Genomic DNA, 15683 nt, shown 5'->3' with positions numbered 1-15683 from the left:
GGCCGAAACCTGAGCTCTCACTAATCGGTGCACTCTGTGACCACATCGCCTACTACGGTACGTTCACTGTGTGCGATCGCGCGCAAGCAATTAACCTTGCAAAGGCGCAAGCAAGGAATGGAAGCTCTCTTGACCGCACTGCAGACGACGTACCCAAAACACAGCAGTTATAACAGTAAGGACTTTTCAGTCAGTCTGTTTGTATATGTAGCTGAAGCGGAAAGGGTATTCAGGAAACTACGAACCTGCGGCAACCGAGGCGTCAGTGGGCATGCTCCGGCGTCACCCTTCGTGCCCATGACAACATGACAACATGTTGGACTTCCAGTGCAACTCGAGTGCTACATTGCTGATTGCTAGTTCACGTATATCAATTGCATCAGGAGCCGCTGAGAGCGTCAAAGCGTACCGATACAGAACATTCGTTTGTAAGCGAGCTCACGGCAGAAGCAGGCCTTTGCAAGCGAGCCACAATTTGACTGCTGAGTGTCAGCGCTATTCACTGTGCGGTCTCCACGCCGAATAGTGCCGGCCGGCGAGGGGCTCGGCATGGCCTCTGCGGCCGGGCACGTTGTCGATAGCCCGGAGCAGCCTGTGACAAACGTTCAGCAGCTTCCAGGTCAGGTGCAGATGTCATCGGCCCAGAACACGGCGCCGGGTTTGGCCAATACTGTTCCTGCGTCGCCGACGGCCCGACAAGCGCCGGGAGCGCACGGCGCCGGCACCAACCATGCCGACGCGAAGCTGCTGGCAGCTATCCGTCATGAGCTGGAGAGCAGCCGTGGGCATCTGTCTGTACAGCGGCGCAGGGAGCTTGCGGCGCGGCTGATGGAGCACACGGTGCGGGAGCTGCAGGGTGCGGGGTGGGGTTTGGGGGTGTTGCAGGCGTCCACGCCGGCTGCAAGTTGCGACTGTGCAGACGGCAAGAAACCTTGTGTTTGAAGGACCTGCGGCTGGTCAAACACAGCACGCTTTGATTGACCGACGCATCTGCACTTTGTCACACAGTCGCATGACGACACCTTCTTCACCAAGCTCACGCGGCTGTTGCAAGAGGTGCGTGTTGGTACGGCCGCTTGGTATGGCACTGCGGCTACCATATAGCTGTCGATATGGCTCCACGAATCGATGGGGCGCGACTCTACCTACCGTAGTAGCCCCCACATGGACAAACAACCAGGCGCAAAACCCGACAAACCACAGCATCCACGTCGGCCAACTCATGGATTCCAGCCCCGCCTCTGAGACGCCTGCTGCTGAGGTTCCTCCTGCTTGGCCTCGTGGCCGCTGGCTGCAGGCGGGTGTGGTGCTGCCGTCAGTGACGGTCGATTACCGCAATCTGCGCATCGATACGGAGGCGCTGGTGGGGTCGGCGTCCATCCCCACAGTCGCCAATGTGCCGCTGACCTTCCTGCGGGTGCGTGCGGGTGTTGTCCCCGCCTGCGTGTGTGCGTGTGTCGTGCGGGGACAGCTTGGGGCGGGCTGGGACAGGGTTGAGACAGGGTTGGGACGGAGTTGGAAGCGACACCTGCCTCGACATGGCGTGTGAACATGTTCCTCGCTGCATGTCACTAACGCCTTTTGCTTTTCTTTCCAGATCCATTATGCCTCCTGTCAGTGCTTGTCTCACGTGTATTTTCACACGCCTCGCTCCCCGGCTCCACTCTCCCATCTTCATTCTGGTCGTGCCGCTTCCACAGAAGCTGTTTGGCGTGCACAACGAGCGGGAGGCCAAGCCGCTGACCATCCTGAACGACCTCCAGGGCCGGCTGGTGCCTGGCCGCCTCACGCTGCTGCTGGGGCCGCCCTCCTGCGGCAAGTCCAGCTTCATGCGCGCGCTCACCGGGCGGCTCATGCCGGCGCAGGGAAGGGTGAGGCGGGGGCGGAAGGGGGTGCGGTGGGTGCGGTGGTCGAGGTAGGGCAATGTGGGTTGAGATGGAGTTAGGTGACTCTTAACGGGCGCAGCAAGGGCTTGGCCGAGTACGGCCAGCCGGCGTGCCAGCAGCTGGGGATGCCGCAGTTTCCCAGCGGGGCCTGGCTTTCGGCCTTATATCGGCTTTACGCTGCGGTTGCGGCGCGTCAGCCCCCATGTTGCTGACCTGCTGCATTGGTGTTGTTGCGAATGCAGCTGACTGGCGACGTCCGGTACAACGGACACCCGCTGGAAGACTTCAACGTGCGCCGCACGGCCGGCTACGTTGAGCAGGTGTGTGGGGAGCTTGCTGCTGGGGGCGGGTTGCTTCCAGCATTCCCGCCAAGCAACAAAGCCAAGGCAGGGGGCTGTTTGCACCATCCCATGAGAAACTCGGGAGCAGAGGCAGGGGCTTGCCTAGGCAACGTGAGCCTCATGCTATCTGTGCAAAGCCGCGCCCACGCCCTGTCGCTCTCGATGATGATGGTGGCGTTGCAGATCGACAACCACAACCCCAATTTCACTGTGCGTGAGACGCTGGACTTCGCGCACACCTGCCAGGTGCGGTGCTTGGCTGCTGAATAAGGTATAGCCATGGCAATCCCTGTGGCTTCTGTGTGTTCGCGGCGGATCGCGCGCTACCACCAGGCGGATTGGACCGGGGCGGGGCAGGGCTGGTGTCAACATGCTTCGGCTGCTGCGGCCCGGGGACCTGTAGGCCGAGCCGCCTGGGCGTGTTCAGGTTTGCCGTCGCCCGTGCCCCTTCCTACAACGGCGAAACTGCGCACTTGCGGCTGCTAACCTTGCAGGTGGGGCTGCACGGCGCGCGCATCGACGTGCCGGCAGAGGTGGCGGCCCACCGTCTGGCCTCCGCGCGGACCCTCCACCACCATGACGACGGCGGCGGTGTCGAGAGCGCCTCCACCTATGGCCTGAACGGCGCCAACGGCGGCGGCGGCTACAGCGGCTACAGCGCGCACAGCGGCACCGCGGGCCCGGGCACCCCTAAGAGCACAAACGGCCAGAACGGGCACGGCCCTAACGGGCATGGGAATGGGCACGAGGCCGCTGGAAATGGAGGTGGCGGCGGCGGCGGCAGCCAGCACCCGCAGGCGCTGTCCGCGAGCGCGCGGCTGTTCCGCAGCCTGCGCGGCAACCGGGAGAAGGGGCTGCTGCAGCAGGCGGTGAGTGGAGGGGGCTGCTGGGGCGCTTGGACGCTCTGGGGGTGGAGGCACGGTGTGGAGGTGGAAGGAGGCATGATGGCTTGCTGGGTGGGGGCGCGGTATACGGCGTAGCCCGTTGACTGCCTGGCTTACTGGCGTGGGCTGGAGCAACGTCAGTCGGTGCGGCTGCGTTGCTTAACCTCGGTTCGGCCGTGCTGCGACGCCATCATGGCCCGTGGTTGCTTCCACAGAAGCCGCACGACGAGTTTGAGGCACTGCTGCGTCAGGCGTGGGGCACCAACGTGCGCGTGGACATCGTGATGAGCCTGCTGGGGCTGGCGCACTGCTCCGAGACGCTGGTGGGGGATGCGCTGATGCGTGGCATCAGCGGCGGCGAGCGCAAGCGCCTGACGGCCGCGGAGTTGCTGGTGGGCGGCAGCAACGTGTTGATGCTGGACGAGATGTCGACAGGCCTGGTGGGTGGTTTTAGGGTTTTAAGTTTGGGCTGCATGCTGCTGGTGGGTTACGTTAGAGTGTACTGGATTGGATGGGCTTGGTGACGAGGGAAGGGTGAACGAGGAGGGCCGCGTGGATGTGCATAAACTTGTGCAACTGGAGGACGGGGGTGAGGTTGCGATGCTGGCGACGCTCACGCTTGCCTGGCTGGCCGGTACCAATCATGTCACCTGCCTGCCCTACATTTCACCAATGCCGCCATCACTCCACACAAAACATTCGCCAAATCCCACACCACTGCAGGACTCCGCGACGCTGTTCACAGTGGTGCGCTGGCTGCGCCAGGCCACTATGTCCATGCAGCTGACCATGCTGGTCAGCCTGCTGCAGCCGCCGCCCGAGGTGTTTGGGCTGTTCGACGACGTCATCCTCATGACCGAGGGGTAAGGTCGTAAAGAAGTCCATGTGCGTTATGCGCTAGCATGAGGTTTACCACTGTCAGGCGGTTTGCAGCAGTACGACAGCACTTTGTAGCTCATGTGTGCTTCCTCCCACCTTCCACCCCTTGCCAAACCAAACCGTCATGCCCGGAACGTCCATCCACGCCACCGCCCACACAACCACTCCTTTCGCCACCTCCCCGCAGCCGTATCCTGTACCACGGCCCCGTGTCTGACGTGGTGCCGCACTTCCGCTCCCTGGGCCTTGAGTGCCCCGACCGCAAGGACGTGCCCTCCTTCCTGCTGGAGATCACCACGCCACTGGGGCAGCGCCAGTTCGCCGGCCCCGAGCTGCGCCAGCGATTCAACCTGCCACCGCCGGACGTCGACCTGGTGCCGGCCAGGTGGGGAGGAGCTGGGTAGGGAGGGTTGTGGGTCGTGTAATGTTGCCTGCTATCGGCGGTTGTATGAATGCCTGCTATGTTCGCAGTCATTGGCTTTGTGCAATGCACAGGCGCCTGCCTCGCAACGATTCGCAAACACTGCATGTTGGCGGTGGTAGTGCTCGCTCATGAGCGTACCCTCTGACCCGTCACCCATGTTTGCGCGGCCCGCAGCCGCACTGGGTCGGCGGCGCTGGACGGCGCTGACCCCAGCGGCAAGGGCAAGGCGGAGCACCGCTCCAGCGTGGAGGGCAGCAGCCACAAGGGGCACCGCCCTCAGTTCCATGCCAAGTGAGTCCTGGGCTCCAGGGTGCATTGCAGGGTGCAGGGTAAGGGAGTGCCCGGAGCCTTGCTGCTTGATGCCTGCGGGTGCAGGGTGAGGGAGTGCCGGAGCCTTGCTGCTTCGTGCCTGTGTAGCCTGGGTCCGCGCTTACACCTAGCTGGACTGCGCTGCGCTCCCCGCTCTGCCCCCGGCCAGGTCGCTGCTGATCCCGCTGCTGGACATGGAGGCGGCGTTCTGGACCCAGAACCAACACGGTAAGGGACTGGGGAAGGCTGAGGGGCCTCCTGTAACGCGACAGTGTGGCTTTGGCGCACTTGCTACTGAAGAAGTAGCAGGCCCTGCGGGCGCTAGCGCACGCTGCGGCGTCGCATACAGTGAGATAAACGAGATACGCTTACTGCGCTATTGGGGCCCCGCGCTGCAGGCGTGGCGATGGTGAAGGAGCTCAACAGGAGCGCCGAGCAGCAGCAGCACCTCATACTCGCATCCAACAGCACCGACCCGCACGCCGCCGGCACCGCCACCGCCGTCAGCAGCAGCGTCGGGGGTGAGTGGCTCGCGCGGCGCCGCATGGTGTCAATGCCGTACTCCATCCTCGTGCACGCTTCTGTGTGTTTGCCTGCACGGGCCGCTAGAGCCGTGCAAGCTGCTCCGCGACTGCCTCTGCTGATCGAGTGCGATTGTCTCGATCTGCATTTGGATTTGCAGGAGGCGCGCTGGCGGCGCCGCTCATTCCGAAGAGCGAGCGGTTCGCGCTCAAGCCGTGGGAGGCTGTGTGCGCCGCCACCCGGCGGCAGGTGAGGCAGACGCAACCAGACGGGCTGCGCATTGCTGTGCGCGGTTGCGTGGCCGTTATAAACGCCCCGGTCTTGCTGTTGCGCCGCCTGCCACCTGCGACCTAGCACCCAATCATTCTCTTCACACGGCTCATGATAGCTATCCCAACATGCTTATCATCACATCCATAAATGAAAAACGTTGCGCTCTTGGTCCTGGGTTCTGCAGGTGACGCTGGTGCTGCGCGACCGCGTGCTGCTGCGCGGCCGACTGGTGCAGGTCACGGTGCTGGGCCTCATCACGGGCAGCCTGTTCTACAACCAGGTGCGAGCGGCGGCTGCTCCCACCGCCAAGCCCCTGGCTACAAAACTCCCAGCTAGCTCGCTGTGTGCGGACGGAGCTGCTACCTACCGCGCGGCTTGATGACCCGTGCCCTCACTCCATTCATCGGCTTCCGCTGCCTGACGCTGCCCACCGACCGCTGACGCTCCCCTCCCTCCTGCTCCCATCCCTCCTGCCGCCGCCGCTCCCCTGCTGCCCTCAGGGCGTGAGCCTGCCGGCCAGCCGCACCATCTTCGGCGCCTGCTTCATGTGCGTGCTGTTCATGAGCTTCGGCGGCTTCATGCAGGTGCCGCTCATGATGGAGCAGAAGAAGTGAGTGCATGGCGGTTTGGTGTTACTGGTGGCGGCGGCGGTGTTGTGGATGGAAATGGTGGCGGTGGCAGTGCGATGGGCCTGCTGGGAGCGTTGGAGACCTGCAGTGGGGACGCGGTACACAGTGTGTGCAGGAACCTGACCGCCACTTGCTCACATCACAGGGTGTGGTACAAGCAGCGCGCAAGCGCCTTCCTGCCGGCGTATGCGCAGAGCTTGGCGCTGGCTCTGTCGCAGGTGGGTCGCTCCGGAACACCGAGCGCATGAAAACGGGTTTGAACTCTACATCGAGTGAGAATATTTTTTTATGCATTTGCGTGGTCCCCAACTGATAGCAAACCCGCCATACCCCGCACCACTGCCCGTGTTGCCCTGCGCACGTGCAGTTCCCCATCTCCATCGCCGAGGCCACCGTGTTCTCAGTCATCATGTACTGGATGATAGGACTGTACGGGTGAGCCACGGATGACTTGGACGATTGCGTCTCCTCGCTGCTGTCTCTGAGCTAGCATGCATGCGCGCATGGGCACATGCTCCTCCTCCGAATGGCGCAGGCGGAGCGTACACACCTGGCGACTGTAGCAAACCAATTGTTGCTGCTGCTATTCCTCCTTGCCTACCAATCTCGGTTTGCTGCTACCGTAATCCTGCAATCCATCCATGCACCCACCCCACCACCACCACTACACCGCTCTCTCCAGGCAACCCGGCTACTTCTTCACCTTCTGCGCGGTGATGATCAGTGCCTCGCTGGCCATCTCATCGCTCTTCCGCTTCTTCGGTGAGCGCGGGTACACGCGTCAGCCGCACGGGCCACCGGGGATACCCAACCGTGTCGGGTTCGGGTCACACGGGTATGACGCCGGTCTGGGAGAGGGGTCAAACGGCACAGCCTGGTTACCTGCCTTGGCTATGTCGTCCGGTCCCCAAACTCCGGCTATAGGTCGGGCACTACCCATTTAAGGCACGGCGAACGTGGTCCCGGGCAGACGACACGGCCTAGACTGGTCTAGCTCGCGTGGCGTCCGGGGGATGCGTTCCGCCCAGCTTGGAACAGTCGGCGACGGTCGTCAGGCCGACCTCTGAATCAGCTACCAGCGTCCTACAAGTATCACCTTGATACTATAGAGACCTCAAATATTTTGTTTGCGGCCTATTCGGTGACGTCGCGGTGAACAGGCTTCTCAAGTCTGCGCAATTACCGCGCTTTGATGCCAATTATTGTTGCCGTCATCAAACATACATGCAAGGAGACTAGAAACATGCTCCCGGGCTTAAGAGTGCGACCCTGGCGAAAGCATGCCTCGCGAAATGTGGGGACAGCCACCCTCGCAGAATGCGACGGGAGTCAAACTTTTGCATCCTTATATGTCATATAAGTTAATTCCTGAAAGAGGGAGGCTAAGTCTACGCGAGCGTGGAGAAACACGTGTGGACACGTTTTTGCCCCTCTTCAGACCGGCGTCATACCCGTGTGGGTTCGGGTCATGGCTCTTTGTTCGGGTGACAGCCCCATGGGGCACGTGCAAGCGGGTTCTGGCCGCATTGCAAGCCGCTGGCAGCCAGCCTTTCATAGCAGCGCTTGCGTGCCCCGACAAAAGGCCAGGCATCCATCTTATAGAACCCTTCCCTGCATTTGTGTTTTGCTTAATCGTGCGCAGGTGTGGTTTGCCCCAGCCTGGTCATCTCCAACGCGGCGACGGGCGTCACCTTCATCTTCCTGGTCCTGACGTCGGGCTTCACCATCGTGCACTACTCCATCCCGCCGTGGGCGATCTGGGCGTACTGGATCAGCCCGTATGCCTTTGCCGTCCGGTGAGATGGGGTGGGGCGTGTTGTCAGCTGGTTGTGCCGGTGCTGGAACAAGGCGTGAGTCTATCAACAGGGTAGTCACGATGTGCCTGACGCGGCATGCCCTCGCAAAGGTCACTGTGACCCCGTCACTTGGTGGTTTGTGGGTCAGCCCAAACAAATCGTTTGCCATCGTGGCAAGTGCAATCGGGTGGATGTGGAATGTGGCAGGGTGTGGCTTGTGATGGGACGAGAATTCTAGAAGCCTGGAACGCACGTGCTTCCTGCCGGTGTCCGCAGGGCGCTGGTGATCAACGAGATGGTTTCGCCCAAGTGGCAAAACGTGCCGGCACCGGGAGGACCGCCCGGCATGAGCCTGGGCGACGCCGCGCTCTTGTCCTTCGACTTCTACACAAGTGAGTGTTAAGGCAGGATGCGTTTCGGGACACAGCGACTGCAGCTCAGCTCCGGTCACAAAACGTGCTGCACACATTCGTGCATGACCAACCGTCCCCGCTTCGCGTCAATCCTATCTAACCACCCGCGCCTGCCTCGCCTCTCGCTCGGCCTTCTTTTCAAAACATGTACAAACAGCTCGCGAGTGGATCTGGATCGGCGTGGGCTTCCTCAACGGCTTTTACATCCTGTTCACATTGGCCACCGCCTGGTGCCTGGCCTACCTCAACCCCGAGGTGCCTGCGGCTCAGGTGGGTGCGTGCGTGCTGCACGCCGCGCGCGTGGCGTGCTGCCAACCGCGACGCACGGCGCCGCGCACGCCGTGCTGCAGCTCTCATGCACCGATATGCTCGCCGCCCGGGTAGCGCCTTGTCTCCGCCCTCACGGTCGCTGCATGACTCGGCGGTGCGCCGCTGGGAGCACAGCGCGTAACCTCGCCCGCACCCCGCCTGCATGCCCGCTCATGCCCACACGCAGCTGCCCGACCCGGAGGAGGTGGCCAACGCGCGCGCCCGCGCCGAGGCCCGGCACGCCGAGATGCAGAAGCTGGCGCTTGCCAAGGCGCCGTCCATGAAGCAGCAGCAACAGCAGGCACGCTCGACCTCGGTCGCCATTGTGAGCTTACTGCTACTGATAGGATGTTTGGGGAGGCAAGGCACGCGGCTAGCTGGGGGTGGCTCGGGACGCGGGACGTGGCTGGCGTGGCCTAGCCTCTGCTCGCTAGCATTCTGGTGTGGCGCGCGTGGGCCAAGTCACGAAGTTCGCGGAAGCTCTGCTTTTATCACCGCATACTGCTTGGCCCGCCTTCTGCTCTTACACCGACTGTCGTACTCTGTCCAAACAGGTGAAAACGGACTCCGTCGGGGATAACCCGATCAGCGGCAAGGGCGACGACAGCGAGGCGGGGCCGAAGATGGTGCTGTCCCCATCCATGGCAGCCATCCATGTGGGTGGGCGTAGTTTCATTGGAAAGATCTTGTGTTGACTTGGAAGGGAAGTGGCACACCAGATACATGGTTGGCATGGTGGGGGGACTGGTAAGCGGCGGGGGCGTGTCGTGACGGGCACGGGGCGCTGGCGGAAGGGAGCAGGGATACGGTAACTCCTTCACTTCTCCATGCAGCTCGTTCTTCAATCACGCTCCGACCCCATTGTTCAGCATCTCCGTCGATTCGCTTCACCCTCACCCACCCTCACCCGCGCCCCCGCACACGCTCCCCACCGCACAGGACTACATCGACATCTCCTCCTCGCTGCCCTTCACGCCCATCACCCTGGTCTTCCAGGACCTCAAGTGAGCGCGGGCAGTTGATGAGCAGGCATCCGCCCTCAGTCTGTGCTTGCTAACATGCTGAGGCGCTCAGATATGGACACAACCGCCTACATGGGCGCCTCGAGGCAGTGCATGCACGGCCTACCGGTCTGCACTGGACGCATCGCATGCCCCTTACCTCCAATCCCTCGACCAACCTTATCTACCCATCAGGTACTGGGTGCCCAACCCCGCCTACTCCCGCCGCGCCGCACGGAAGGCCGCGGAGGCCGCAGCCGCAGCCGGCCAGGTGAGCGGCACCACCACCACCACGACCACCACCACAACCACCACCATCTCCACCACCGCCCTTTCATAAAGGGCTAACCTCGCCCCCCGCGCGCTATCAATGATTACCTGTCAGGCCCTGATACCTTGATGCGCCCTGGTTGTTGAAAGCAACCTCACGCCGGCGTTGGTAATATCACCTGCATACTGCAGGCGGCGGTTGACGCCCACGCGGCGGGCAAGGACGTGGAGGCGGCGCTGCCCGACAAGCCGCCAGCCGGCGCCGACCAGCCTGGCGGCGGCCTCCTTCCCCTGGAGGCTCGCGAGCGGCTTCAGCTGCTGAGCGGCATCACCGGCTTCAACGAGCCCGGGGTGCTGCTGGCGCTCATGGGCGGCTCGGGCGCGGGTGAGCGCAGGGGGGGGGAGGCGGGGCATGGGTGCAGTAGGGGCTGCGGTGGCTGATCAGACTCGTGCGCGCCAAGGATGAGAGTGCCATGGTCTTTCATGGGCAGGCCTGGTCTGAGTACTTGAGATTTCCACCTTATCCTATCCCGCGGGCCACGTGCGCGCGCGCAGGCAAGACGACGCTGATGGATGTGATTGCGGGCCGCAAGACGGTGGGAGAGATCGGCGGCACCATCACTGTGAACGGCCACAAGGCGGAGCCGCGTGCCTGGAGCCGAGTCATGGGGTGCGTGCGGTGGGATGGAGGGAAAGGCCCCACTGGTTTGGGGGAGGCCAGTCGGCAGAATAAAACGGCTACAATGACAGGTGATTGACGGAACCAGGTGTCATTGGCAGCGCGAGCCAGCCCTGAAACTTGGTGCCGCTTCTGTTCTTTCCCCTTACCTTGATTGCAGATACGTGGAGCAGTTCGACATCCACACGCCTGCACAGACGGTGCTGGAGGCTTTGCACTTCAGCGCGCGCCTGCGCCTGCCGCAGTCCTTCAGCGATGCACAGGTGCGACGATCTCAGCATGCAGGGGTCACTGCTCATCCGGCCTTGCAGCCCCATGCCTACGCTCTCCATGCGGTCTGGCACAGTCCTAAATGCGTGCCTTTCTCTGTTCTGTGTGATTTGCGCAAAGGTCCGGTCGTACGTGGAGGAGGTGGCGGAGATTGTCGACCTCACGCCGCAGCTGGGCGCGCTCGTCGGCTCCCCTGGCGTGAGCGGCCTGAGCACGGAGGGCCGCAAACGTCTGACCATTGCGGTGGAGCTGGTCGCGAACCCCTCCTGCCTCTTCCTGGACGAGCCCACCAGCGGTGCGTGGGGCCGCGGGCCACCTGGGGATACCCATACCGCCACAGGTTGGCAGGGCGGCGCCGTGCAAGCTGCTGGGAAGGAGCGCCATGACTTGTTGCTGAGAATGATAGAGAATTGCATGCAGAGGAATGCCTTCTCACATGCTTCATTCGTGTGTGCTCCTGTGTCCAGGCCTGGACGCGCGTGCCGCGGCCATCGTGATGCGCGCCGTTCGCAACGTGGCGCGCAACGGCCGCACGGTGATGGTGACCATCCACCAGCCCAGCATTGAGATCTTCGAGTCCTTCGACCAGTTGCTGCTCATCCAGCGCGGCGGCCGCACCACCTACTTCGGGCCGCTGGGGCTGCACAGCGCCGACCTCATCAACTACTTCATGGCGGTGCCAGGCACGCCACCGCTGCCGTCGGGCTTCAACCCAGGTGGGTCGCATGGCATCTCCCCTGTCCTTGCCGTGCCAGCTGGTTGGCCGTACGTACGGTATGCGTGGCTTCTCCAGTCGCCCCGACTGCCTGCTCTGCCCCGTGTACGGCACCCACATCCTTGTGCGTGGCTATCTTCCTCACCTCCTCCCCTGCCTCCCACCTGCGCCTGCTGGCAGCCACGTGGATGCTGGAGGTGACGGGCGGCTCCATGGCCACGGTGCTGGACAAGGTGGAGCTGGACTGGCCAGAGCACTACGCCAAGTCAGAGCTGGCCAAGGCGGTAAGCGGAGTCAATCAAGCCATAGATTCAGCCGTGTGCGCTGCTGGAGTAAGGCCGGGTCCAGTGCCTCGAGCGGTTGGTGTGTGTGTGTTTTAGCATCGTTACTACCTCCGTGACAACCTGGCGGTTTCCGCGGCATGTCCCAAACTTCTCTCACGTGAGCTTACCTGCGTTCACCCGCAGTGCGTGGAGCGCGCGCACGAGCTGGTGGCCACGTGTGCGGCGGCGTCGCAGCCGCTCCAGGTATGTGAGGAGCACTGGTGGTTCCTAGCTATCCCGCTCGGCAGAGTCCTGCTGGGATCGCGCGGCCCTGCACACACCGCACATGCCACCATGCATGCCTTGCTACAGTAGCTCGGGCTTCCCTTCCCCCACACACAGCCTCCTCTGTACTTGACCCTAGTGTGCCTCCTGTCCTGGCCAACTCCCATCCGCACGTGTGCGTACTCGTCCACACAGGTCGGCAGCCAGTACGCGATGCCGTTCTGGACGCAGACGGGTGTGCTGCTGCACAAGTTCAATCTGGCGTACTGGCGCTCGCCGGGCTACAACCTCATTCGCGTAGGCATGACGTTCGTGGCCAGGTGGGTGGGCGGTAGGCTTGTACCTCGGCTAGCACTCACAATTGTCGTACGAGCCAGCGACGAAAGGGCCCCGCGTCTTGCGATGTGTGCCATATCATCCTGTCACACTTACTTCTTTGGCACTGCCCTAAACTTTGCGTGCACACAATCTTGTCTTAACTTCCTCCTCGTCCTCTCTCCTTCCCCTCCTTTTGCTCCACCGCCACGCAGTCTGGTGTATCTCGCCATCTACTGGGGCGAGGGCCACTTCCCCAGCCCCGCGACCATCGCCAACGTGCAGAACGGTGCGTGAGGCGGGTGATGATCACGTGGACGCATGCGCGCGTGCTCTCTTCTAGTGCTCTTGTGCCGCACGGGCATGCTGTTCAGAGGGAGCATGGGCAGCGAGGCGTTTGGGCGGCTCCACGGGAGCTGTTGGGGCTTGGCACGCAGCAGATGCCCATGTGCTCAACTCCGAGCCGGGTTGTTATGGGCGCCAACCAAATGCTTCGGGCTGGGGATTCGTCCATAGCGCGTAACAGGGCTTTTGCTTCAATTTCAGGTATGTATTCCCAATCTGAAGCTGACTTGCCACTGCTGCGTTTTGTTGCTTCTTGTTCCCGTGCGCAGTGATGGGCATCATGTTCTCATCCGCGAACTTCATGGGCATGACCAACCTGATGTCCGTGATGCCGGTGGTCGGCTACGAGCGTGTGGTGTTTTACCGCGAGCGGGCGGCGAGCATGTACGACGCCTTTGCGTACGGCATCGCGATCGCGCTGGTGGAAATGCCGTACCTGCTGGTGCAGGTGAGAGTGCGCGTGAGGGATACAAGGGCGGAACAGGGACCTTACCTGTGCCGAGGGAATGGCGGGACGTGCGTTTCGGCCCTGTCCTGCAGTGTCATCATGTGCCCGCGCACACGCGCGCTCCAAGATGCAAGCCATGATTCGTGTTGGGCTCTTGGGCACACACACACGCACACACTTCTGTCTACATGCGCGCGTACGTCTGGCCCTGCCCCGATTTAGTGCTCCACCTTTCTCATTTCACTTTTCTCCTTTGTCCTTTCTCCTGCACCCTCGCTCCAGGCCTGCACCTTTGTGCCCATCATGTACTTCGGCATTGGCTTTGAGCTCACCGCCGAAGCCTTCTGGTACTACTTCATCGTGTTCTTCGAGACCATCGCCTTCTACACCATCTTCGGCCAGACGCTGGTCTACATCACGCCCTCCCAGGCCATGGCCCAGGTGCGAGCGGGGACTGCTGCTGCGAGCTGCTGCTGAGGAGTGCCCGGCGGCACAAGGGGCCGCGTTGCAAGCGATCTGCTTTTACAAGTCGCGCGCAAGAGCAGAGAGGGGGCACGACCGGCCAGGGTACAGTACGGATGCTGGGGTCGGGGCCATCATGACGTCCAAAGCAACCGGACCCGGCGGCCCCATGTTCTCTTGTTGACACCTGACACACTTCCGTGCTGCTGGCCGGGCCTACGTGCCTTCTATCTGCAGGTCTTTGGCGGCGGCTTCAACTTCCTGTTCAACGTCTTCAACGGCTTCATGATCACCTACCCCGACATCCCGCAAGGCTGGCGCTGGATGAACCGAGCGGTGCCGCCCACCTGGATCCTGTACGGGCTGGGCGTGTCGCAACTGGGCAACGACACGGACCTCATTGAATACGGAGGTGTGTGCCGTACGTAACCCGAGCATCCCCACCCAACCAACCCGCTGGCCCCCACCGCGGCCACCACCACAACTTACATCTGCATCACCACCGCCACAACCTCCGTCACGTCCTGCATGCACCATTTCGACATTGCGCTTCACCGATTCTTCCTTCTCCTCAGCAGTCATGCCTCGAACCCTCCCCATCACCATCACCACAACAGGCGTGGAGATGCCCATCAACGAGTTCCTGCAGGTGCGCTTCGGCTACCAATACTACATGCGCTGGTGGATCGTGCTCATCCTGCTGGCCTACATCCTGGTTCTGCGGGTGGGATCCATTCTCGCGCTGAAGTACTGGAACCACCTTAAGCGCTAGAGCTGCTGCGTCTGCTGCTACTCTGTGGGGCGGCTGCTGTGGAGCGAGAGGCTGCTATGCCATGGTGCCCGTGCGATGGGCTGCCAGCCCAGAGAATGCAAGGGGTGACAAGCGCGGTGATGGGGTGTGGGAGCAGGGCGGGGGACCGGAGGCGCCCGGCGCAGTGGCGTGCGAAGATTGACTTTCGCATGCCGGGCGGGCGCATGGGGTTGCAGGCGGTTGTGGTACTGAGGCGGCCTTGGTACCGGTGCACAGGGGACGACGTGGTGGGCTGGTGTAAGGAGGTGCGTGCTGCGGAGCGCCTGCGGGACGGGGCTCCAGTAGAGGGGCAACCGCCAAGTGGAGAAGGAGGAAGAGGAAGAAGCAAGGTGAAGAAAGCTAGAAGAATTTCCGACGTAGACAGTGCAGCAGGCGAGGCAGCAGGCGGGCTTACTTTCGATGATCAAAGGCACGATACTCATGTACTACCATGTGCGTGCTGGTAATGATTTACACGAGAGAGGAGGCGCGGAGCAAGGGGTATAGTATGTGGGGGTTCTCATTGTTGTTGTATTGGTGATCATTTCGAACTGTGCGTGATGGGTACGCGGTACATGGCGACGCAATGACTCGCTTTGCCGTGTGTTGTGTGATATGGTGTATGCGGTTCGCTGCAACTAATTGGCCCCCCCAGTTGTGAACGCTTGGGAAGCTGAGTTTGAGTTTGGTATGGGCGGTAGCGTTCACATGTGTCGCCTGTCCCTCTCGAACGGCTGACATTGGGGGCGGGGGTGGCGCTGACAGGGCTCCGCTTGCGCGCGGCGGTGGTACATACTGCGCTAGGGATCGAGCAGCAAGGGGTGACGGAATGGCTAACAAGGTTTCATGTGGAACCCTTTTGCCTTTGCCTCTTGTCCCGGCAAGACTTTTAACTTGGCAGGATTTATGTGTGCCGGTGGTGCTGTTGTAGGATAGCGTTTTGCGACCATGTAAAAATGATGGTGCATTAGTGATGCAGCGTTGGGCCGCCTGAGGAGTGAGCGGCCAGGGGGTTGGGGCCGCGGTCATGTGACGTGTTTTGCCATAGGGTGCGTCTATGTAGCCCCAAAACGTATGGCTTTTGGGATGCGGGCATCCCTATGTGCGGAGGCATTCGACACGAACCAAGCACTGTCAAATCGTAGGCTCACCAGGCGCACAACGCCGCATGACAA

The 15683-nt window shown here is 62.1% G+C and overlaps 1 protein-coding gene across 1 annotated transcript; it reads left to right on the top strand.

The window, feature by feature from the left end:
* Positions 1 to 367: 367 nt before the first annotated feature.
* Positions 368 to 15653, top strand: CHLRE_04g224500v5 (uncharacterized protein). Its single transcript, XM_043061958.1, has 39 exons — positions 368 to 840; positions 1009 to 1056; positions 1298 to 1417; positions 1701 to 1871; positions 2129 to 2206; positions 2411 to 2473; positions 2722 to 3096; positions 3327 to 3551; positions 3835 to 3974; positions 4178 to 4375; positions 4589 to 4705; positions 4893 to 4951; positions 5122 to 5244; positions 5406 to 5494; positions 5703 to 5798; positions 6019 to 6128; positions 6293 to 6365; positions 6515 to 6582; positions 6830 to 6909; positions 7790 to 7943; positions 8220 to 8335; positions 8514 to 8626; positions 8853 to 8990; positions 9220 to 9321; positions 9605 to 9669; positions 9862 to 9937; positions 10129 to 10321; positions 10492 to 10606; positions 10776 to 10878; positions 11006 to 11180; positions 11353 to 11601; positions 11781 to 11884; positions 12068 to 12127; positions 12344 to 12468; positions 12679 to 12752; positions 13078 to 13256; positions 13539 to 13697; positions 13956 to 14130; positions 14336 to 15653. Exons 1-39 carry the CDS (start codon positions 631 to 633, stop codon positions 14488 to 14490), a joined length of 5073 nt encoding a protein of 1690 aa, XP_042925310.1. The 5' UTR covers positions 368 to 630; the 3' UTR covers positions 14491 to 15653.
* Positions 15654 to 15683: the final 30 nt, after the last annotated feature.

This window comes from Chlamydomonas reinhardtii, chromosome 4 (genome assembly GCF_000002595.2).
Source record: "Chlamydomonas reinhardtii strain CC-503 cw92 mt+ chromosome 4, whole genome shotgun sequence".
NCBI lineage: Eukaryota > Viridiplantae > Chlorophyta > Chlorophyceae > Chlamydomonadales > Chlamydomonadaceae > Chlamydomonas > Chlamydomonas reinhardtii.
Note: the sequence above shows the minus strand (reverse complement) of the source record. Positions and strands in the feature narration are given on the sequence as shown.

Bases quoted from the DNA above. Each gene is read 5' to 3' on its own strand.
- CHLRE_04g224500v5 (XM_043061958.1), top strand. From the start codon at position 631: ATGTCATCGGCCCAGAACACGGCGCCGGGTTTGGCCAATACTGTTCCT. The intron at 12,469-12,678 runs GTGGGTGGGCGG...ACCGCCACGCAG, and splicing joins GGCATGACGTTCGTGGCCAG to TCTGGTGTATCTCGCCATCT. The intron at 13,698-13,955 runs GTGCGAGCGGGG...TTCTATCTGCAG, and splicing joins CCTCCCAGGCCATGGCCCAG to GTCTTTGGCGGCGGCTTCAA.